At 48.6% G+C, this 24,058-nt stretch overlaps 1 protein-coding gene across 3 annotated transcripts in view; it reads right to left on the minus strand.

Annotated features, from left to right (window-relative positions):
* Positions 1–941: 941 nt before the first annotated feature.
* Positions 942–24,058, minus strand: part of LOC109762557 (SAGA-associated factor 29 homolog A) — a 58,246-nt gene continuing 35,129 nt past the window's right edge. The window contains exons 6-9 of one of the 3 annotated variants that reach the window (XM_040389137.3): positions 13,303–13,362; positions 10,576–10,726; positions 2,128–2,175; positions 942–1,395 (exon numbers count right to left, since the gene is read on the minus strand). In XM_040389137.3, the coding sequence (XP_040245071.1) occupies positions 1,378–1,395; positions 2,128–2,175; positions 10,576–10,726; positions 13,303–13,362 (277 nt within the window). In that variant the 3' untranslated portion in view covers positions 942–1,377. The remainder of the gene's footprint in view (positions 1,396–2,127; positions 2,176–10,575; positions 10,727–13,302; positions 13,363–24,058) is intronic. The other 2 variants (XM_020321425.3, XM_020321426.4) reach the window with 2 other exon arrangements.

Genomic DNA, 24,058 nt, shown 5'->3' on the forward strand with positions numbered 1-24,058 from the left:
CTCTACAACAGAACGATTCCTGGGCAGCGCTTCTTAGCGGCAATGGTTGTGATGGAGCGATTCCTAGGAGGCCCTCCTTGACAGCAACGACTGTGAATGGATCGATTTCCTGGCTGCTTGTGGTGGCAACGGACATGGAATAGGAGAGCAATAGTGAGCCTCAACGAAGCAGCAATAACAATAGAGCCTTGGCAAGAAATGGCTAGCGGGCAACAAAGCAGCAACACAAGAGCTTGAGTTGCTAGCAGGGAGACGAGCAATAGTAATCGACTAGCAGCGACGACTTTTGGAAATATGTTTTCTTTCTCTACCATCATGGTGCCATGGAGCCCAAAATTTTGTGATCTGATGAGTTTATGTTATTATGTCGTACTACTTTCGCTAGTTTCATTCTTTGTGAAGTTGAAATCATTCCTCAACACAATGTTGTTCGACAACCTACATTTAGAGGGCATTATCCCCAACCCAAGTTCGTTCATCAATCATGGCTTCCCATCAATTTGGTTGGACGACTCAATGGACTTTAGATAAAGGAGTGGTAAGAGTGGTAGTCTTGCTGCTCTGATCCAATTGCACTTTCTTTAATGTCTTAGAATAATTTCTGTCTTGCAAGGATTGACACCACAAAGAAGATATCTTCAAAAGATTTTACTATTATTCTTAGGTTTATTGTAAAGTTTGACATTTCAGAAAATTTATATGCACTATGGAACGGAGGGAGTATGGATAAAGTTATAGGTGTCTGAAAAAAGACTGAACTTCCCTTTAACAGTAAAGATACGTCTAAGGTAGACGCATCCTTGAAAAAAAAAGGCTAAGGAGTACCTTTGTCGTGGAACCGAGGCTGGCAAAATGGGTAGGAATCTAGTTTTCTTTTTCTTTTTTTGAACCGAAACCCGTAGAACAATTGTTCTACGGAGTACTATATATAGGTAGGAATCTAGTTGAAGCCAGGAGTAATTGATCAGATTGTCACCAAAGTATTTTACAACGTGTGAAGTGAGGCAAACATATATTCTGATAGGGCCACTTAATGTTCTAAAACAACGCTCAATCGACTTCTATTTACATAACGTTCCACTTGCAAAGCCTATGAAATACAGTACATGGCATGCAAGCCAACTCTAACTCAAGATATATACATACAATGGTACAGTAGTACAGTCATATGAACTGCACCGTGTAGTCGGCTGCATGTAAAATAAGATTACGACATCATCAGGCTCGAAAACTGTCATCTTCGTACACACTATCATTTGCTAGAGCAAGCCAGATGTCCATGTCGAGGTTTTTCATTGCCGATGGCCCTCCGGGAGCGCAACCACTCTGTAAAATGGAACAGCTCTCTCTGGTAGATTCCCATCCTCTTCGTCATCATCAAATAAGAGATTGTAACTATCAAAATTAAGGTAGCAGTCACAACGTATTCTTCAGAAAAGGTGGACATTACTATTATTAAACACAGTATTAGCTGAACGGTGGTAATCAGAAGGTTTCATTGTAATATATATGTGCATATGTATGTCCCATCTACGACTTCAGCTACGTTTAATCAAAGCCCTGTTGTGTGTTTAAAGAAAGCAAACACGAAAGTACTGTTGTATTTTCGTAAATAAGAACCACGTACAATCGTACATGCAGAGCAGCTAGTGCAATAGATGGTTGAAAACAGTTGTGCTACTGACAAGAAAAACACCAGACTAAATTCGCATGCAAAGTCATAATTTATAACATCACAAAATCCAAATATCACCAGATAAAGCTATAACATTTCCTTATTGAGTAACGTTGGCTAGTCCTGCATATATTACAGATACTGGAGACCATATGACACAACCATATTGCCCAATTCCATGGAGACGGGCTATCTTACTTATTGTTATGCAAGATATCTTATGTTTTAAGAAGGCAGAAGCACAAACATAAACATAGACCCAAACTAAATGAAGTAAAAATGGAAGGAGATTGTCATCTCTCGATCCATGGCGAAATAACTATCTCTACGTAAACCAAGCTGTATACAACTTCTAAAATGTGCAATACTCAGGAAATAAGAATTTCTAAGTAGACATAGAAATAGACACTTCCAAAATGAAAAATGTGTAATTTGCACAGATAAGACTGTACATCATAGAAGGTTGTAGAAGTATAGGTTACGTACTCATCAGACTTCCTCTGCAATTTGTTGCAGTGCAATTTCAACACATGATGGCAAAAAGAGAGTATTAGTGACATAGCAAATAACGGAAAAGATAGAACAGATCGATAACAGCAACTTGGTGACTTTAAACAGCACATACGGCTTCCACAAACTTCATACATGCCAAGGAATTAACCGAGTAAAAATCATGTTTATGCCACCCAGATGGAATGACTGTACAATGCTGAAGCATGTATATAAACAGGACAAATAATACTAATATATTACGCCTTTAATGGCATTAATATTGACAAGATAATACTATTTGTACAGTAGTAGTCACATTAACTATGGTGAACCAAGCTAGTATCAACTTGTCCTAGAGTATGCGTGCCATACGCCCAATCCCACAGCCATGTTCGTAACCACACTGGTAATCATGCCTCAGGATTCAGGTGACGCAACACAGTAGTAATCAAATTAACTACAGTGAACCAAGTTAGTATCAGCTTCTTACAGGCACCTTCCTGGGGTAGGCGTATGCAATAATAGGCCAATGCCAACAACCATGTTCATAACTACAATGGTACTCCGAAATCGTTAAGGGGTACCCCTAGCAAAGGTCACTCACACCTCCTCTGGTGGTGACAAGTGGTGCACTGCATGTGCGACACTTTTTGCAACCAGGGAGTTTTGTCGGCATTTTTTCCCATGCATGGGAGGCACCGATGGGTTTGTTTGTGTGTTTATTTGTAGATCCGTTTTTTCAAATGTTTTATCTCCTGAACCGCGTGTCCAAATCACGAACTGTTTTCACCGTTGCCTTTCTCGCATCGAGATTTTCAAACTATCCCACGTTGGTAGATTTCGATGAACTTTTTTGGGGCAAATTTATGCTTCCAGCTAGTAGCAATTTGTGCTTCAGTGTGAACTAAACTGTGCTCCCAATACAAACTAAACTGTGTTTCCCGACAGAAGCACAAATTGTGCTCCGTGCGTGGGTTAAGCACTACTTTGCTTCACGGGAAGCACTACTGCGCTCACGCAGACGCGAAGCACTACCATGCTTCACGCTGCTGACAGACCAAAAAAACAAAGAAAAAAAGGGCAGCCAGGTGCACGTAGCTCCCGCTTGCGTAGGGTTCGGGGAAGGGTCCGACCACTTTAGTTCTTTTGTACGCAGTCTTTCCCTGCAGGGTCCGGGGTAGGGGAGCTTTCGCGCAGCGGTAAAGTTGTTACCTTGTGACCTTGAGGTCACGGGGTCACGGGTTCGAGTCCTAAAACCAAAGAAAGAGCAAAACAAAACAAAAAAAAGGAAAAAAACCGAATCAAACCCCCCAAAAAATAAAAATAAACAAGAAAAAAACCAAACCGCCCCGGTGCGGGAAGCGCTTGGCGCGCGAGGCAGCGTTGGGACGCTCCCGCGCACCAGAAAAGTGTCCGCTGGGACACCCAGCCATGGGGTGCCACCCAATTAGTTGCTCCCATGGTAATCATACCACAGGATCCAGGTGATGCGATGCACCTAGGCAGGCCAAGAGAGCCCGAGCGTATCCTGAAAGTTCATCTTGTGCACTGGAAAAGTACCTCGGGTTTCCAAAGTTGTTAGGACTTGTTTTCCAAGTTTTGTGATATTTGTAGCAAAAGTATCCACATGCATTTCTACACCAAAGAGCAGCTACCATGTCTTGTATCGGGAACACTGCTAAGAGCCCTTATTTGTCCATCTATGGTACCAACATAGTAACTCTCAATTTATCCTGAAAGGTGATTCGAATACTAGATTTTTCCATGGAGTTGCCAATGGCAGACACCGGAAGAAAACTATTCATTCCCTACAACAGGATGAGGGCATGATTGAGGGACATGAGCAACTTAAATCTTATATCACTAATTATTATAAAAATTTGTTCGGAGCCCCAGAGGAAGGTAACTTCTCAATGGATGAGTCCCGAACGGATGACATCCCCCAGGTCTCTGATGAGGAAAACGGCCTTCTAACAGCCCCATACTCCGAGGAGGAAGTTAGAAAGGCGGTTTTCCTAATGGAGCAGAACAAAGCCCCGGGTCCAGATGGTTTTCCCGCTGAGTTCTACCAGAACTTCTGGGAAGTCATCAAGTCGGATCTCCTACTTTTGTTTAGCGACCTACATGCTGGCCATCTGGAATTGTTTCGCTTAAACTTCGGTGAGATTACTTTATTACCTAAGGTTAATGAGGCTGAAAGGATACAACAATATAGACCTATTTGCCTCCTTAATGTTAGTTTTAAAATATTCACGAAGGTTGCGACTATTAGGCTAAATTCGGTTGCTGAACATGTGATTCGTCCTTCACAGACTGCTTTTATGCAAAGAAGAAACATCCTAGATGCAGTTGTTATCCTTCATGAAACAGTCCATGAATTACATCGGAAAAAGTTGAATGGGGTGGTACTCAAAATAGACTTTGAAAAAGCGTATGACAAAGTCAAATGGCCATTTCTTCAACAGACTCTCAGAATGAAAGGATTTTTTGCAGAGTGGTGCGCTATGGTCCATAGCTTCGTTTCTGGAGGTAGTGTTGCCATTAAGGTCAATGATGACGTTGGACACTATTTCCAAACAAAGAAGGGATTGCGACAAGGTGACTCGGTATCGCCCATGCTATTCAATATAGTGGCGGATATGCTAGCAGTCATGATTGAGCGTGCCAAGGTTGATGGCCAAATTGATGGAGTAGTAAGTCATCTAGTTGATGGTGGTCTCTCTATACTTCAATATGCCGACGATACGATTCTCTTCATGGATCATGACCTCGAGAAAGCGAGAAATCTGAAATTAATTTTATCAGCATTCGAGCAACTCTCAGGTCTGAAGATCAACTTTCATAAAAGTGAATTGTTTTGTTTTGGTGAGGCTCAAGACGAGGCCCACCTGTACGCTGAACTGTTCGGATGTGGGTTGGGCCAGTTTCCGATCACATATTTGGGGATACCGATACATTATCGGAGACTCACAAATGCTGAATGGAAACATGTCGAGGAGAGGCTGCAAAAAAGACTTAGCAGTTGGAAAGGTAAATTGTTGTCTCTAGGTGGAAGATTGGTCCTCATAAACTCAGTACTAAGTAATATGGTACTATATATGATTTCCTTCTTCCAGTTGCCAAAAGGAGTTTTACATAGATTGGATTATTTCCGATCAAGATTCTTTTGGCAAGGAGATAGCGAGCGAAGAAATATCGACTGGCTAAATGGAGTGTGGTTTGTCGTCCCAAAGACCAAGGCGGGTTGGGCATTCATGACCTTGAGGTTAAGAATAGGGCCCTCCTCGGCAAATGGTTGTTTAAATTACTGACCGAAAATGGTGTATGGCAAACCCTCCTGAGGAGAAAATATGTGGGCTCCAAGGCGGTATCCCAAGTATACTGGAAGCCTGGGGATTCTCACTTTTGGGCGGGTCTAATGGCTACGAAGAATATTTCTTCTCCTATGGATCCTTCTCGATTAAGGACGGCTCGGAAATTAGATTCTGGGAGGACAAGTGGCTAGGAAATGCCACACTCCGGGAACAATATCCGGCTCTATACAACATTGTGCATCACAAGGGTGATACTATTGCCACTGTAATGGAATCATTTCCGCCAAATGTGACGTTCAGAAGAGATTTAATTGGACCTAGACTCCAATCGTGGTACATCCTGCTTTAACGGTTGTCCACGGTGCAATTGTCACATGGGTCTGATGTATTTCGATGGAACCTACATGAGAATGGAAAATTCTCAGTGGAGTCTATGTATAGAGCGTTAATCCAGTCTGATGTGCCAGTTGATAATAATAAGAAGATCTGAAAGATGAACATACCTCTTAAGAATAAAATATTTGCATGGTATCTTCGTCGCGGAGTCATTCTTACTAAAGATAACCTTATCAAGAGGAATTGGCATGGAAGTCCGCGATGTGTTTTTTGTCATCATGATGAGACAATAAAACATTTATTCTTCCAATGCAAATTGGCTCGGTCTATATGGTCAGTCATCCAGATAGCTTCTGGCTTGTATCCTCCTTGTAGTGTTGCCAATGTATTTGGCAACTGGTTACATGGGATTGATCACAGGTTTAGAACTCTTCTTAGGGTGGGAGCGCTAGCCGTTATTTGGTCGCTTTGGCTATGTAGAAATGATAAGGTTTTTAACGATAAAAGTACTTCTCTAATGCATGTTATCTACAGATGTACCGGGACTCTTCGTTTATGGTCCTTTCTACAACGCGTGGAGAATCAAGACCTATTTACGGAGGTGTGTACACGATTTGAGGATACGGCGAGGGATACTTTTATCCAACATGGGTAGCAACATGATCATAGGATTGGCCCACCTCCGCTTTAGGCGTTATACAGACTCTATCTTTGTATTCCGCCTATCTATTTTTCGTTCTTGCAGAGGACTTTGTGTGGCTGTGTGCATCTTAGTTATGCAGAGGCTGGGTGTAATGCTTAAACCTTTTAAGTAATAAAGCACCCCTTTTGGAAAATGGTACATAACAGAACACCTGCATGACTGGCAATAGCGCTAAATATTAATAGTGCACGTTCAAAATGCTGAAATAAGCACATACTTTACAGAGTGTCTTCTTAACCTTTTTTGCACACATCACAAAACTACAAGATTGCAATGTACGTCTAGTCAGAGTCATAGTTACCAGATTCGCTCAAACCATTGTCGAACTCTGATCTAGATCGATCGATCTAGATTGGCGTTCGAATTCGTTCGATTCATTCCAGATTTGCTGTCTGATTCGCGACCCAAGGGCGAACCGACATGGGTGTCCTTCATGTCCTCATAGTTGCTGCTTGACAGTGCTACCTCCGTCACCCTTAATTTCAAGCAAGACGGGAATAGAGTTCAACCAGTAGCACCGTCAAGGAGCAGCCTGGACGTGTCGCTGGAAGGAGATGGAAGAGAGCTGCAGCCAGCACGGAGCAGCGTGCACACGGCGCTGAGAAGGCATGGGAGCAGGCAGAGGAAGAAGCTTCGTAAGGAGGATTTTCAGGGCCTGATTGACCAGTTGAGAAACAGATTAGGGCTCTGGCGAACTGGATTCCTCTACCAGAGCGGTCATTTAATTTTAGTCCAAGCAGTGTTATCAGCCATCCCAATATTTCACTTAATGTCCCTTGACCATCCACCATGGGTGTTCAAGGCCATTGACAAAATCCGCAGAGCATTCCTTCGGAAAGGTACTAATGTGGTAAAAGGCGGCCACTGCTTGGTGAGTTTGAATCAAGTTTGTCATCCGAAGGAGAGCGGAGGACTAGGCATTCTGGACCTAAAGATCATGAGCTCCGTGCTTCGGTTGCGTTGGGCTTGGAAGGCACGTACATCAAATAATCGTGTGTGGAGCATCTTGATAAACCCTTTGGAAAATCATGAAAGGCGTGTACTCGATGCTGCTGCTCGTGTTGAGTTACGTGATGGGAATAGATGTTTCTTTTGGACCGATAGATGGATCAATGGCGCAGCAGTAGAAGATATCACGCCGGAAGTTTTCAGTTCTGTGCCTCCAGTAGCCAGGGAGAGAAGAACAGTAGCAGAAGCAATGGTCAGTGCAGTCGGGATTATAAGGACATAAAGGGGAAAATAAATATTCGTATCTTTCATCAGGTTTTAACCTTATCGGAGGTGATTTCTGAAGTTCAGATTATAGAAGGTGCTGAAGACAAATGGAGCTGGTCATGGAATCCTAAAGGTACCTCTCTCGAAACAGGCTTTCGCCCGCTTTATATATAAAGCAACAACCACAACAAGTACACGGCCGAATGATACAAGATGGTGAGATAACCCTCGTACAACGCCGATCCCAAGATAAATGGATCCCATAGAACGCAAGCGACTATGCTACCGAAAGAGTACATTGGAAGAGCATAAAACAACGCCACACAAAGCCCTAAACACCTAAGTTCCACGACAACGCCCAGGAGGGAGAATGGCGCAAAGTGTCGCCATCGTCGAGTCCAGAAGGGACAAGGGTCTTCACCCGGAACTCTGACACGGAGAGGAGCACCACGACGACGTCTTCGGGAAGAGAACGGCGCCCGCGAGCGTCACCGTCGTCGGCGACAAAGCGCGGAGCTTTCGCTCGGCAGCTCCCCTGTGCCCCCACGAGATCTTCAGGACAAGTGCGGCGAGATCAGATCTCCAGGTCCGGATCAGGGCGACGCCATTGCCAAAGATAAGGAGCGTGCCCGGGCCACCACCGCTATACCTCCTGCCGTCCACAGGACCAAGAGGAAAAGCCACCACCACCAACATGGTGCTCGCCGAAGAGCCAACCATGCGGACCACCCTCCGGAGCCGCCGCCCCGGCATCCATGTCCGAGCCACCACCCATCATCCACATCACGGTGCACCAACCATAGAACGGAGGAAGAGTAAAAGGCATCTCCTTTCACTCCTAGCCCGGCATCAGTCACGAAATTTGTGTCAATGCCTCCACGGTAGGCTGCTTCCACACCTCCCAGCTAGTCCCGATGGAACGGGGGGGGGGGGGGGGGGGGGGGGGGGGGGGCGACACAACCCCGTGACTACCGACGGCCGTCGCCGAGCACTCTCGAATGACGCCATGCCCGTGGTCAACGACGCCGATCACCCGGATCAAGCCCACCATCACCTACCCTGAGCGAGAGCTCCAACCCGTCTCGGGCCCCAAACCGATCCGCCCGAGCACGAGCCCCAGGTCCGGCCATCTCCGCAACGCACACAACCGCGCTGCTGACCAAGACCCAGGAGAAGGGATGGGCTACCACCACCCACACCCCGCTGCTAAGCAGCACCCGCCGCCGCAGACGCCTCGCCGGCCAGTGCACCACCCAGGCCGCTTGTAGCCACCCGAGCCCGACGGATCGAGCACCCACGAGCAGGCACCACCACGTCAAAGTCCTCACCACGCCAGAACGCAACAGCTGAGGCCGACCCACACCGCCGCGGCCCTCGTCGCGAGAGGCGGCCGCCCTGCAGATCTGGCCCAAGCCACACCGCTGGCACAGCCACCTCCGCACGCACCTCCACCCACCGTGCGCCTGATACCCAGCCGCGGCACCGGCGCCCAGACACGAAGGAGCTCCACCGCGCCAGCTCCTGCATGCGAAGGGACGCGAAATCCTCGCCGCCGGCGGCTCCAGTCGAGCTTTGCCCGGCCGAGCCCCTTGGCAGCGGCGAGGGAGGGGGGAGGAAGGGTGGGGGGGCTGGCGGCGGAGGATTTAGGGTTTCCCCCTGGCCACCGCGTGGGGCGACGCGTGAGGAGTTGGGGAGGAGCGGGTGGATCCCTGGCACCTCTGGCTCGTCGGGCTTTTTCTCTGTTGCTCATCCTAAAGGTACCTACTCGGCGAAATCTGTTTATAAAGCACACTTCGCTGCATCGGTCATGTGTAGTACTGCCTGCACCATTTGGAAGGCTCCTCTAAAATGCAAACTCTTTCTCTGGCTGGTCGTCAGGGGGCGTGTCTGGACAGCGGACCGTCTCGCTAAGCGTGATTTGCCTCATAATGCTGCATGCTGTTTCTGCAAATTGCGCAAGAATCCGCTCATCATCTCTTCATGGGTTGCAGTGTAGTGACCATCATTTGGAGTTCAGTGCTTTTTTGGGCAAATCTGAGCGAGGTCATCCCTCAAAATGCTCCTGAGTTCCGGGATTGGTGGCAAGAGGCCAGAAATTGAGTCCATGAATCCAAGAGGAATTCCTTGAACACCATAGTACCATTAATTATCTGGAGCATATGGAGGGAAAATGAGAGCTAACACTATGACCATGCAATTCTCCCAAGTTCTTCGAATTTGTTAAATATGTTGAAGTTGGTTAATTTAAGCATTACAATGGAAGGGTAAAAAGACAGGCCTGGCGCAGTGGTGAAGTAATCCCTACTTGTGCCAAGGAGTCCTGGGTTCGACGTGGACTCTCTGCATTGCACTGTCCATGGGGAAGAGGCTTGCCTCGTATAATCCTCCCCAGACCCCACCTGGTGTGGGAGCTTCTAACACTGGGTCTGTCCTTTAATGGAAGGGTACATGATGCGTATGAATAACAGGCAATACACTATAACAAGCTTCGCCTATCAGTAAGCACCAATCAATGCTTAGCAGTTTCACTACTTTCAGTAAGCACCAATCAATGATAACAAAATATTCTGACGTTCAGATTACTCCCCACCTTTTAGCCTATATAAGTTTCAAATTCCCACTTCCTAGGTAGCCTCCATTTAAATGGTTTTAACAATCAAGGAGACTGTTTCACACAGAATAAAATGGCACCATTGAATTCATAACTAGATGAAGCTGAAAACACGACAGTGAATACATCCACACATATGGATGTCCAACCTTGTGAACAGAACAAAAAGTCACATTATTATGAAGAATTGATGATCTGCCGAGGATTCATGTGCATGTTAAGATGTTACCTTACGTTGAGAGGCTACGGTAGCCCTATATAATGCTGTTGTGCCAGGATAAACAGCTAAGACTTGCCGACCCTGTCCAAAATCCTGAGCACTAGACGGATCTCCTTTCTTTGGAAATGGAATAATATATGACATAGGCAACTTGTATTTCCTGTACACATGGTTGGGATGGAACAGCATCAGTTTATGGGCCGCAGACATTAAGGATAAGACAAATTAGCCCAGAGTGTACCAATAAAACTTTTTATTGCAAGGATATAGATTTTTTTTTAAGGAAAGTCAATAAAACAGCTATGGTCTCACTGAAATTCATACAAATAAAAAAGAACAAGATGTAAAGAAATAGTACAATATGACAACTGATGTGGAATTGGGAAATTTAATGATCGAATGGACCTTTAAGAAATAAGGGGAAAGCAAATTTGTACATACAAGGGTGGGTACATAAATTTTGACAATATTTGAAGATGCACAAGTAGGTAAGCTCTAAAGTCTAGCAAGAATCTACTATTGGATGTAAAAAGTCCAGACCAACAAATAATTCAACTGAACTAACTAAGAATTTGATGAAGCATATCACAGCGCTGGATATCCTTTTTTCTCAAGCACGCAGGAGACCTGTGTATTATTACATTGAGAAGGAAAAGAAGGGGTAAGAACCCTTACAAGGCACACACCCGGCCACCTACAAGCCTTGTCTCAGGGATCTGTCTAGCTGAAGTTCAGAACTGACGAGAAATTCAAAAACCAAATTCAAAGTAGCAGATTTTGGACGACAAAAGCTTAGGGTTTCAGGCGCTCAGATACACATATTATGCCAGCAAGACAATCAGCAGTCCAGTATTTGTTGTGCGCCACTAGCCACATGAAAAACGGCGTTTGCACGGCTCGCAGGTCTTCCAGATGCAAACCCAAGGTTCAAAAAGGGTAGCTCCCTGGAAAAAACCTCTATAGACTGACTTAGCCGAATAATGTCCACAGGCTAAGAGTTTCCAGTCCTCTACTCCTGGTTTCAGTACTGTCTCCGACAAAAGATCCCAAAGCTCCATATGTTTGGCTAGCTCATTGCTGACTATGCCTGATATAAACTACTGACTATGTCCGATAAAAAACTGCCCCCTCCGTTCACAAATATAAGATGTTTCGGATATTTCAATATGGACTACATATGGACTGAAATGAGTGAACAAACACACTAAAATGTGTCTATATACATCCGAATCATAAAAAAGTTAGAACATCTTATAATAGTGAACCGAGGGAGTACTAGCTAGTTCATTGCTGTCAAATAGTCCAAAGGGGCCCGGTGTATTCATCTACTAGTAATCAATTCACAAATACCATTTGCAGCTTCTTCAGAGTTAGCCCTGAATATCAAATATGCAAACAGCATCGCCGAATTTAAGGTGTCCTTAACTACATCTATTTCTTATAGTTTCTTATGGGTCTCATCTACTCCCAAAGCTGGCTTGGCCTACGGCATATCATTAGGGGGGAATTTTCATTACACACTAGTAGGGAAAAGAATATCAGAAGAAAATTAATTTCAAGAAAAAGTAACACTTATGTGGCAAAAAGACAAAGCATCACTTGATCTGCTCACCACAAATGAAGGTACCTCAGAGGCTCAGATTAATGTTTACCCATTAACATCGAAACTCGTCAACATTTTTTATCTGAGTAAATTACACAGGACCACACCTAATCCGGATGTGCTCAGGCAAAAGCACAGTTTCTTTTCTTTTCACATAACCGTACTAACCCAGCCTTTTGCCTCTCTGATCACCAAATCTTAGCAGTATGGCCCGCATGTTCAGTGAACATCTGGCAAAAGGGTGCCATATCCTCTGTTTTGGTTGCTGTGTTGCCTAATATCCAAAAGGCTGTGGTTATGTGAAAAGGGATAAAGAATGTGGTTCTCCATTAACACCGCCTCAAAAACTGGAGTTCTATTACATTTGTTCTCTTTTCAGATGACAGAGAACAAAAGACAGCTAGCAAAAAAATAAAAAATAAATGTACCACAAGGAAAGAATAGTGCATGTGAAGGGAGCAGCGACACACAGTGAAAATAAAAGCTGTGTGCAACAAAAATCAAAGTTCAATGGTCTCAGTAGATGCATAGCTGCCAAGGAGACAGCATTCAAGCTACCAGCAGAAGGGCAACACAGAAGCTAGCGCGTCCTCAATATTGAATAACAGTCAAATATCCAGAATTTAAGATGTACTCCCTCCGTCCGAAAATAAGTGTCACTGATTTAGTACAAAGTTATACTAAATCAGCGACACTTATTTTGGGACGGATGGAGTATATGTGTAGCTGCTAGGAAATGATCCACGATATGGCTGTTTAGACGGCAGAAAGAGAAGCCTAGAGGTGAAAAGTGCATGATTTAAGAGTCAGAGTGTGCTACATATTCGGACAGGGATAACAATTGACAAGGGTCAAGTACACTCATGGCTTGTTTGGTTCATAGCTTAAAAGTGCCTAACATTTTTTTTTTGCTTAACTGGCCTAACTTGTGGTGAAGAACATCTCCACACATCAAAACAAAATTGGCCCTTTATTAGTCAAATATTTGCTTAACTCGCCTAACTAAGGTACACGGAATATTAATTCAGGGATTAGCAGTGTTCTGAGGACATTTCAGAATAGATCAAGAATAACATTTTTCGCCCGTACACTACAAAGAAATCACAAAGGGAATATAATTTTGTGACATAAACCTCTCAAACTTTTGGGCGCTCTCTTCATCATCACCAGGCTCCTCATCCAGTACTTCAAATCTGCAAATTCATTAAGAGTGAATGAGTACTACTTCCCTGAATAGTATAGGCTAACCTGCTATAAATTGTATTGCGTATAATGATCATGGCAATTGCATTTGTACTTACTCAGAAGTTGATAGTCTATCTGGTAAATAAATATCGCACATAAACAATACTCTCAAACCCAAGTTCATTCCCCAATGAAACGCCATGATCCAGCTCATGACTCTCATGCCCTCAACTGTGGTGTGCTCGCGCTGCTGCGCCCTCTTTCCCCAATGATTTTTTAGCTGGTGGTCGCCGGCTTGAGCCGGCTCATGACTCGTGCCTCCAACTCTGGTGTGATCGCGCCGTTCCAGTATCGTCTGCTTTCCCATGCTTCTTATTGTACGCGGATGGCGTGGTTCTTCTGCAACCCGACGGCAGGCATGCGCCTTGCCTCCAAGGAGATCCTCGTGCTCTTCGGCGACACTTCTGGGTTTAGGTACCAATTATGAAAAGAGCACCACCACTGCCATCAATTGCAGCAACGACGAGAAGACGCCGGTCGGCTTGCAATTTGGTTGCCAGTTCCCGATCACTTACCTAGGGATCCCCCTGACCATGAGCAAGCCGTCTAGCAACCAGATGCAATGCCTCGTCGACCAGATCGCCAACAGACTGCCTTCCTGGAAGGCGAAGCTTATGTCCAACACAGGGAGGGTCGCCATGGTCAACTCGATGCTTACCTCCTGTTAGAATAAATTCGAGGCGCATAGTTGATCTACCGAGGACCAAGCACTCACACGAGCACGGCACCGAGATTTGTTAACAAGGTTCACCGTGATGGCTGTTAGAGTATATATATATATATATATAGCCATGTAACCTTTCGTATTTACCCTATTGTATAAGGGGTTTCCTGCATATATTTCACACCTGTACATGTATATATACTGGCCTATGGCCTCCTGGAAATACAAGTTGCATATTTCCTAACATGGTATTAGAGCTAGGTCAATTTTCTCGCACGCGTAACTCGTGCTGTTGATCCACCGTCGCGACGCCTTCATCTTCGGCGGCCGCCGACTCCTCCGTGGTGGCCAGATCTGTTGGCTGCTACTGTTCTTCTCTCGCCCACCCCCATCTGCCTCCACGGTCCCGATCGCGTCGCCCGTCCGTGCGGCCTCCAGATCGAGACTCCCGCCGCCGCCCCGTTCCAGCTCCCGCACGTCCCGCCAGTCCAGATCGAGGATTCAGTCACCGCGCCACTCCGGATCGATCGCCCTCACCCCCCCTCAATCCAGAACACCCGCCCGCTCGATCCATCTGCTGCACGTGGACCCGCCTGCTGCGCTCGATCCATCTGCTGGTGTTCTCACGAAGTCAGCACAGCAGCAGGCGGATTTCACCCCTGCTGCTGGTCTCTGCCACCCTCGCGGGATTTGGCCCCTGCTGCTGTTCTCGTCCCATCCATCTGTTCCCGCCGCGAGCGCTGACTGCGGCTGATCGTCAGGACCCTCTGTCTGTACTGCTGTCTGCCCGGTGATTGCAAAAAATTAAAAAATGTCTACACCGTCAGGCTATGTCGCAGTTCCTCGCTGTCCGGTGATCTTTGATGGCACTAACTACATCGAGTTTGTTGGCTTCATGCGCATTCATATGCGTGGCATTCGTCTTTCGGGCGTTCTTTCTGACGAGGTCCGTTGTCCGCCGTGTCCGGTTCCACCTGTGGCCCCTACTCCGCCGACGCCACCAGTTCTTGCTGCCGATGCTGATCAAGCTGCGAAGGATGCAGCTAAGCTTGCAGATGACGCTCCTGTCCATGCTTATGATGCGCAGGTTTTGACTTATGAGGAGGCTCTTCAGACTTATCATGAGGCTCTTTCTGCTTACACTCAGTGGCTTGATGAGGATGCTCTTTCTGCTTACACTCAGTGGCTTGATGAGGATGCCCGTGCTGCAGCTGTTCTCGCTGCTAGTGTTCTGCCTCAGTTTGCCTCTGAGTTCTTGGGGCTCCCTACCGTATCTGAGATGTGGACCCGTCTCCGTCAGCGCTATCAGCCCTCTGGTGATGCCTTATATCTGTCTGTGGTCCGGCAGGAACATGCTCTTCAGCAGGGTGACTCCAGTGTTGACGATTTCTATGCTCAGAGTTCTGCTATCTGGCGTCAGCTTGATTCTCTCCGCACTGCTGGTTGCCGTACTTGTCAGTGTTGGCAGGCTGTGCGAGCTGATTTGGAGTTTCATCGTGTCTACGAGTTCTTATCTCGGCTCCGTAAGGAGTTTGAGCCCCGGCGTGCTCAGTTGTTTGCTCGTGGTCGTATCTCCCTCATGGAGGCGCTTTCTGAGATTCGTACTGAGCAGACTCGCCTACGGGGTGCTGGTCTACTTGAGGTTCCCTCTGTTCTCGCTGCTCGAGTTCCTATTATGTCGCCTGCTGCACCGACTCCATCCCGCTCCAGTGCTCCTCCGCTCTTGCCTACTCCTACGGGCGGCCAGGGTCGGTCTCGTCCTCACTGCGGCTACTGCAATATGGATGGTCATGTTGAGTATCAATGCTTCCAGAAGAAGAAACACCTGCGTGAGGCGCGATCATCAGCTTCAGGGACTTCTTCTTCTACTCCGACATCTTCCACCACCGCCTTGACTGAGCAGGATATTCTGCGACTTAAGCGTCTGCTTGCCGCTTCAGGTTCTCCTTCGACGGGTACTGCAGCTGTAACGCCCGGGTAATCAAGCTACAGTAATTCCCCGCTAATCATGCCACGTCACCTCGGTTACTGTTGTTAACCGTGCGATGATCCAAAACCGTTTCATAAATTAAATTCAATTAGTGTCAATAATAAAAGTTTTTCAAAATTTAAAACAAAATGTTCGGGAGATGCCATATTTTGCATAAGTAAATATGGTGTAGTAAACACATTTTTATAAAATGCCTAAATAATTTAAATTGAAATAAAACAGAAAAGAAAATAAATAAAAGAAAGAAAATACAAAAGAGAAAACAAACAGAAAAAAAGGGAAAAGGAGCCCCCCACTGGACCCTGGCCCAACTAGGCCAACCCCCAGGCCCAGCCGGCCGGCCCACCGACGCCCCCACTCCCTTATCCACTCCCTCACCCTAACCCTCCACCGACACCCCCCACTCTCCCCCTCCCTCCCCCGATCCAGATCGGATCGGGCTCGTCCCCGTCGCCCCGCTCGCCCCGACGTCGCCCCGCTCGTCCCCGTCGCCCCGCTCGCCCCCGACGCCGCCCTGCTCGCCCCCGACGCCTCCCCGACGGCCCCGTCGCCCCGCTCGCCCCCGACGCCGCTCCGACGGGCCCGCGCCCCGCGACCACCCTACGTCGCCACGCCGGAGCTCGCCCTCGCCGGACCTCCCCGCCGGCCTGCTCCCACGTCGCCGTCGTTCCCGTCCCCCACCTCGAGCCCCGCTGCCACTCCCCTACGGCCACAGTGAGCCGCGCCCTCCCCTCTCTCCCTCGCCCCGAGCTCGTCCCTTCCCCTGCTCGCCGCGGTCGCCGCGCCCCGCGCGCTCGGCCGCGCTCGTCGCCGCGCTCACCGCCTCCACCACCGCGCCCCCACGGCCCTCCCTCCGTTCGCCCTGTCCCTTGCCCTGGCCGACGCCTTCCTCCGCCCCCGCCGACGCCAGGGACCAGTCGGGCTGCAGCGCCCCATCGCCACGGTGGCCTCGCCCCTCTGCGCCACCTCCGGCGGCTGGCCGCGCACCACCGCGGCCTCACCCCGCTCCGGCCATGGCCACGCCGTGCCGCCCCGCGTGCTGGTCGCCGCTCGGCCACTTCCTCCGCCCACGGCGCTCGTCGCCGGGTCCGCCCACACCACGCCCGTCGCCCGCGCCGCACACGGGCGCCCACGCCCGCACCGGCCACCCGCGCCCCCGCTTTGGCCCCCTGGGCCACTGCCAGGTGGGGCCTCGCCCCCACGAGCCACTGCCCCTGGGCCCAAACCCCCTTGGGCCACAGACAGGTGGGCCCCCGCGCCCACAGAACGAAAAGAAAAAAAAAGAAAAAATGATTAAAAATAAATAATAATAATAATAATAATAAATAAAGAAAGAAAGAAAATAAAAATATAAATATTTAAAACAAATAATAAAAATAAATTTAATTAATTAATTAATTAATTAAGTTAATTAATCCTGTTTAAATTAATCTAATTAGTTAGTTAATTTAATTAAACAGTAGTTAATTAGCTAACAGCCCTGACAGGTGGGACCCACCTGTCAGGTTGACCAGGTCAACGGTCAACGTTGACTGCTGACGTCAGCATGACATCATGCTGATGTCATAAATCCAAATTTCGAATTAAATTAAATAATTAATTAAATTTCAGAAATTAATAAATTCTTTTGAAAATCATATCTTTTAATCCGTAACTCGGATGGAAATACTTTGTACATGAAAGTTGCTCAGAACGACGAGACGAATCCGGATACGCAGTCCGTTCGTCCACCACACATCCCTAACCTATCGAACTCGCAACTTTCCCCCTCCGGTCCGTCTGTCCGAAAACGCGAAGCGGGAATACTTTCCCGGATGTTCCCCCCCTTCGCCGGTACCACCTACTGTCGCGTTAGGACACACCTAGCACCGCTCATTGTCATGTCACGCATCGTCATGCTTATGTTTGCATTGTATTTACTGTTTCTTCCCCCCTCTTCTCTCCGGTAGACTACAAGACCGACACTGCTGCTGCCCAGTTCGACTACGGAGTTGGCGACCCCTCCTACTTGCCAGAGCAACCAGGCAAGCCCCCCCTTGATCACCAGATATCGCCTATTCTTCTCTATACTGCTTGCATTAGAGTAGTGTAGCATGTTACTGCTTTCCGATATCCTATCCTGATGCATAGCCTATCCTTGCTACTACTGTTGTTACCTTTACCTGCAATCCTACATGCTTAGTATAGGATGCTAGTTTTCCATCAGTGGCCCTACATTCTTGTCCGTCTGCTGTGCTATACTATCGGGCCGTGATCACCTGGGCGGTGATCACGGGTATATACTTATATACTCTATACATGATGCCTGTGGTGACTAAAGTCGGGTCGGCTCGTAGGAGTACCCGCAAGTGGATCTTTGTGGCGGAGCGACAGGGCACGTTGAGACCACCTAGGCGAGAGGTGAGCCTGGCCCTGGACGGCGTCCGCGGTTACTTACATAACACGCATAACGAGTTCTTGGTATTTGATCTGAGTCTGGCCACTTGGTCTATACGCACTAACCATCTACGCGGGAGTAGTTATGGGTATCCCGGCGTCGTGGTATCAGCCGAAGCCTTCGTGACGTCAGCGACTGAGTGGCGCGCGCCGGATTGGACTGGAACGCCACTAGGCTAGGTCTGCTTCCGGCCGCGTTCGCAACGTGCAGGTGTGCATAGGGCGATGGGCCCAGACCCCTGCGCGCATAGGGTTAGACCGGCGTGCTGACCTCTCTATTGTGCTTAGGTGGGGCTGCGACGTGTTGATCTTCCGAGGCCGGGCATGACCTAGAAAAGTGTGTCCGGCCAAATGGGATCGAGCGTGTTGGGTTATGTGGTGCACCCCTGCAGGGAAGTTTATCTATTCGAATAGCCGTGTCCCTCGGTAAAAGGACGACCCGGAGTTGTACCTTGACCTTATGACAACTAGAACCGGATACTGAATAAAATACACCCTTCCAAGTGCCAGATACAACCCGGTGATCGCTCTCTAACAGGGCGACGAGGAGGGGATCGCCGGGTAAGATTATGCTATGCGATGCTACTTGGAGGACTTCAATCTACTCTCTTCTACATGCTGCAAGATGAAGATGGCCAGAAGCGTAGTCTTCGACAGGACTAGCTATCCCCCTTTTATTCTGGCATTCTGCAGTTCAGTCCACTGATATGCCCCTTACACATATACCCATGCATATGTAGTGTAGCTCCTTGCTTGCGAGTACTTTGGATGAGTACTCACGGTTGCTTCTCTCCCTCTTTTCCCCCTTTCCTTTCTATCTGGTTGTCGCAACCAGATGCTGGAGTCCAGGAGCCAGACGCCACCGTCGACACCTACGACACTGGAGGTGCCTACTACTACGTGCAGCCCGCTGACGACGACCAGGAGTAGTTAGGAGGATCCCAGGCAGGAGGCCTGCGCCTCGTTCGATCTGTATCCCAGTTTGTGCTAGCCTTCTTAAGGCAAACTTGTTTAACTTATGTCTGTACTCAGATATTGTTGCTTCCGCTGACTCGTCTGTGATCGAGCACTTGTATTCGAGCCCTCGAGGCCCCTGGCTTGTATTATGATGCTGGTATGACTTATTTATGTTTTAGAGTTGTGTTGTGATATCTTCCCGTGAGTCCCTGATCTTGATCGTACACATTTGCGTGCATGATTAGTGTACGGTCAAATCGGGGGCGTCACAGCAGCTTCTGTGACTGATGCTTCCCGCACTGAGCAACCACCCTCTACACAGTCAGGTACATCCTCGTGGGTTCTGGACTCCGGAGCTTCTTTTCATGTCTTCTCATTCTTCAAATTTGTCCTCCCTTAAATCGCTTGATTTTCCTGTTCATGTACTCACTGCTGATGGTACTCCTCTTTCTGTTGCTAGTCGAGGCAATCTTACCACACCCTCTTACTCTGTTCCTGATGTTGCTCATGTTCCTCGACTCACCATGAATCTTTTTCTGCTAGTCAACTTACTGATTCTGGTTGTCGCGTCATCCTTGACGTTCTCTTGTTCTGTTCAGGATCGTCGAACGCACACTTTGGTTGGGGCTGGCCCTCGCCGCCGTGACTCTCGGGGTCTTTGGGAGCTAGACTGGCTTCGTGTTCCTTTCGCTGCCACCACTATTGCCAGTCCATCCGCTTCTGTCACTTCAGCTACCGGCTCCTTCCAGCAGTGGCATCATCGACTTGGTCATCTTTGTGGGTCTCGCTTGTCGTCATTAGTTCGTCGAGGTCTTCTAAGGTCTGTCTCAGGAGATGTCTCTTTAGAGTGTCAGGGTTGTAGACTAGGAAAACAGATTCAGTTACCTTATCCTACTAGTGAGTCGGTGTCTCAACGTCCTTTTGATTTAGTCCATTCTGATGTATGGGGTCCGGCTCCCTTCGCTTCGAAAGGGGGCCATCGATACTATATTATTTTTATAGATGATTTCTCTCGTTACACTTGGCTTTATTTTATGACTTCTCGCAGTGAGGTTCTTTCCATCTATAAGCGTTTTGCTGCCATGGTTCACACTCAGTTCTCTTCGCCTATTCGTGTGTTCCGTGCTGACTCGCTGGCGAGTATATTTCCAAGATGTTGCGTGGTGTTCTTGCTGAGCAGGGCACTCTTCCTCAGTTCTCTTGTCCTGGTGCTCATGCTCAGAATGGCGTGGCTAAGCGAAAGCATTGCCATCTTCTTGAGACAGCTCGTGCGTTGATGATCGCCGCTTCTCTTCCACCTCATTTTTGGGCCGAGGCTATCTTCACCTCCACCTATCTCATCAACCTTCAGCCGTCCGCTGCTCTCCAGGGTAGTGTTTCTTTTGAGCGTCTCTTTGATCGTTCTCCTGATTATTCGACGCTTCGCTTGTTTGGTTGTGTTTGCTATGTTCTTCTTGCCCCTCGCGAACGCACCAAACTGACCGCTCAGTCTGTTGAGTGTGTTTTCTTAGGCTATAGTGATGAGCATAAGGGCTATCGTTGTTGGGATCCTATCGGTCGTCGGATGCGTATTTCTCGGGATGTGACTTTTGATGAGTCTCGTCCCTTCTACCCGCGTCCATCTTCCTCGACCTTTTCAGTGAAGGATATCTCTTTCCTCACTTTTCCTGACACACCTATCACCCCAGTTGAGCCCTTGTCTTTCCGTCCTGCTCACTCTACTTCTCCACATCTTGTCGATTTGCCGCCACCATCTCCCACAGTTTCCTCACCTCGGTCACCGGATTCTGCACCTTCATCCCTGGTGATTTCTTCGTCTCCACCTCCTGATTCTACCTTGGCTACTTCTCGTATTCCATCTTTTCCTCAGTATTACACTCGTCGTTCACGTAATGTGGATGTGTCTGCTGATGTGCCGTCCTCCTCGTCTCAGCCTACCTATGGCTTGCGTCCTCGTCCGCTTTTGCCTGTTGATCGCCTTGGTTTTTCAACCGCTGGTGCTGCTGTTCTTGAGCCGACTTCTTATCGTGAGGCTGTTGTTCATCCTGAATGGCAGTTCGCGATGGCAGAGGAGATTGCTGCTCTTGAAGGCACTGGTACATGGGATCTTGTTTCTCTTCCTCCAGGTGTCCGTCCCATCACTTGTAAGTGGGTCTATAAGGTTAAGACTCGCTCTGATGGTTCTCTTGAGCGTTACAAAGCTCGTCTTGTGGCTCGTGGCTTTCAGCAGGAGCATGGTCGTGATTACGACGAGACTTTTGCTCCTGTGGCCCATATGACCACTATTCGTACACTTCTTGCCGTGGCCTCTGCACGCCACTGGTCTGTATCTCAGCTTGATGTTAAGAATGCCTTTCTTAACGGTGAGCTGCGTGAGGAGGTATACATGCAGCCACCACCTGGGTATTCTGTTCCTAATGGCATGGTATGTCGCCTTCGTCGCTCTCTCTATGGCCTTAAGCAAGCCCCCCGCGCCTGGTTTGACCGTTTTGCCTTTGTGGTAACTGCCGCTGGTTTTTCAACGAGTGCTCATGATCCAGCATTGTTTGTCCACCTTTCTCCTCGTGGTCGAACTCTTCTTCTTCTCTATGTTGATGACATGGTCATCACTGGCGACGACCCCGAGTATATTGCCTTTGTAAAGGCCCATCTTAGTGAGCAGTTTCTTATGTCCTATCTTGGACCTCTTCGCTACTTTCTTGGGATTGAAGTGTTAGACCTTTCAGCCTGAGCATTTCATAGTTGTGGATGACACTAGGAGAGTTGGGACAATTTTCGTTGGTTTATTTCTCACACAATGCCATGCCAACCTGAGGGGTTGGGGATACATACTTATAGGCTGCTAGCCAGCCAAGCATATGCTAGGATGCTAGTCTAAGATGCTGCTAAGATGCCAGTCTAAGATGCTAGTCTAAGATGTTGCTAAGATGCCAGTCTAAGATGCTAGTCTAAGATGCTATCCTAACTGCCAGTCCTTGATGGCCAGGGATTCTATCCTAACTGCCACAAGGACCATGTGCTGCAGCCAAAGGACCATGTGCTGCAGCCCTACAAAAACCTTAGTACATAGACTTATCCATCATTCTCCCCCTAAGTCTTGTACGTCGTTTTGTGGGAGGGTTGAATCATCCCGATCCTGGAGCAGAGTTCGAGGAACTTGATCCTCCCAAGAGGCTTGGTGAGCAGGTCTGCGAGCTGGTCCGTGGTGTTGATGTAGCTCGCCTCGATGCTCCCTTCTTCCACACAGCTGCGGATGAAGTGGTACCTCAGTCGGATGTGCTTGCTCCGTTCGTGGAAAACGGGGTTCTTTGCCAGGGCCAGGGCGGACTTGCTGTCCACCAGGAGCTGCACCGTTCTGGTGTCTTGAACAAGAAGATCACCAAGCAGTCGAGCGAGCCAGAGCGCCTGAGTGCAGGCGGTGGAGGCCGCTATGTACTCAGCCTCACAGCTGGACAGGGCCACCACCTGCTGCTTGACTGATTGCCAGCTCACGAGACACTTGCCGAGGAAGAAGAGGATCCCGCTCGTGCTCTTGCTGGTGTCGATGTCGCCGGCGTGGTCGCTGTCGCTGTACCCGACGAAGTGTGCCGCCCCCGGACACCTAGGGTAGTGGAGGCCGTGGTCGAGGGTCCCTACTACGTAGCGGACGATCCTCTTCACTGCCTGCTGGTGTTCCGACGTCGGTCGCTCCATGAACCGACTGACATAGCCGACGGAGAATGCCAAGTCCGGCCGTGTGTGGGCGAGGTAGCGAAGGCTCCCCACAAGGCGTCGGTACTGCGTAGCATCCACTTCCTCCGCCTTGCTGTCGCAGCTCAGTTTCAGCCTCTCCTCCATCGGAGTGAGAGCTGGGTGACAGTCGGTGAGCCCAGCTAGCTCAACGATGCCCTTGGCGTAGGCGGACTGTCGAAGCGCGATCCCGGAGTGATCCTGGTGCACCTCAATCCCAAGATAGAAGGAGAGGAGCCCCAGATCACTCATCTGGAAGGTGGCCTTCATGTCTTCCTTGAACGCTGCCACCTCTGCATCTTTGGTGCCGGTAATCACCAAGTCGTCAACATAGACGCCCACCAGCAGGGCGTTTCCTCCACTGCCCCGTCGGTAGACGGCCGCCTCATGCGGGCTTTGCTCGAAGCCCATCTTCTTTAGCGTGGAGTCCAGCTTGGCGTTCCACGCCCTAGGTGCCTGCCGTAGGCCATAGAGAGCCTTGCACAGGCGGAGTACCTTGCCCTCCTGGCCAGGGATCGCAAATCCCGGTGGCTGATGCACGTAGACTTCCTCCTTCAAGTCGCCGTTGAGGAATGCCGACTTGACATCCATGTGATGGACATGCCAACCCTCCTGGGCAGCCAGCGCGAGGAGAAGTCGCACGGACTCCATCCGTGCCACGGGAGCGAAAGCGTCGTCGAAGTCGACTCCTTCCTGTTGCAAGAAGCCTCGGGCCACCAAGCGAGCCTTGTGCTTGATGATGGCGCCGGCTCCATCCCTCTTCAGCTTGAACACCCACTTAAGGGTGATTGCGCGGTGACCACGAGGGAGGTCAGCGAGCTCCGAGGTGCGGTTTTGCTCGACCGCATCCATCTCCAACTGCATCGCG

This window comes from Aegilops tauschii, chromosome 5 (genome assembly GCF_002575655.3).
Source record: "Aegilops tauschii subsp. strangulata cultivar AL8/78 chromosome 5, Aet v6.0, whole genome shotgun sequence".
In the NCBI taxonomy this organism is placed as follows: domain Eukaryota; kingdom Viridiplantae; phylum Streptophyta; class Magnoliopsida; order Poales; family Poaceae; genus Aegilops; species Aegilops tauschii.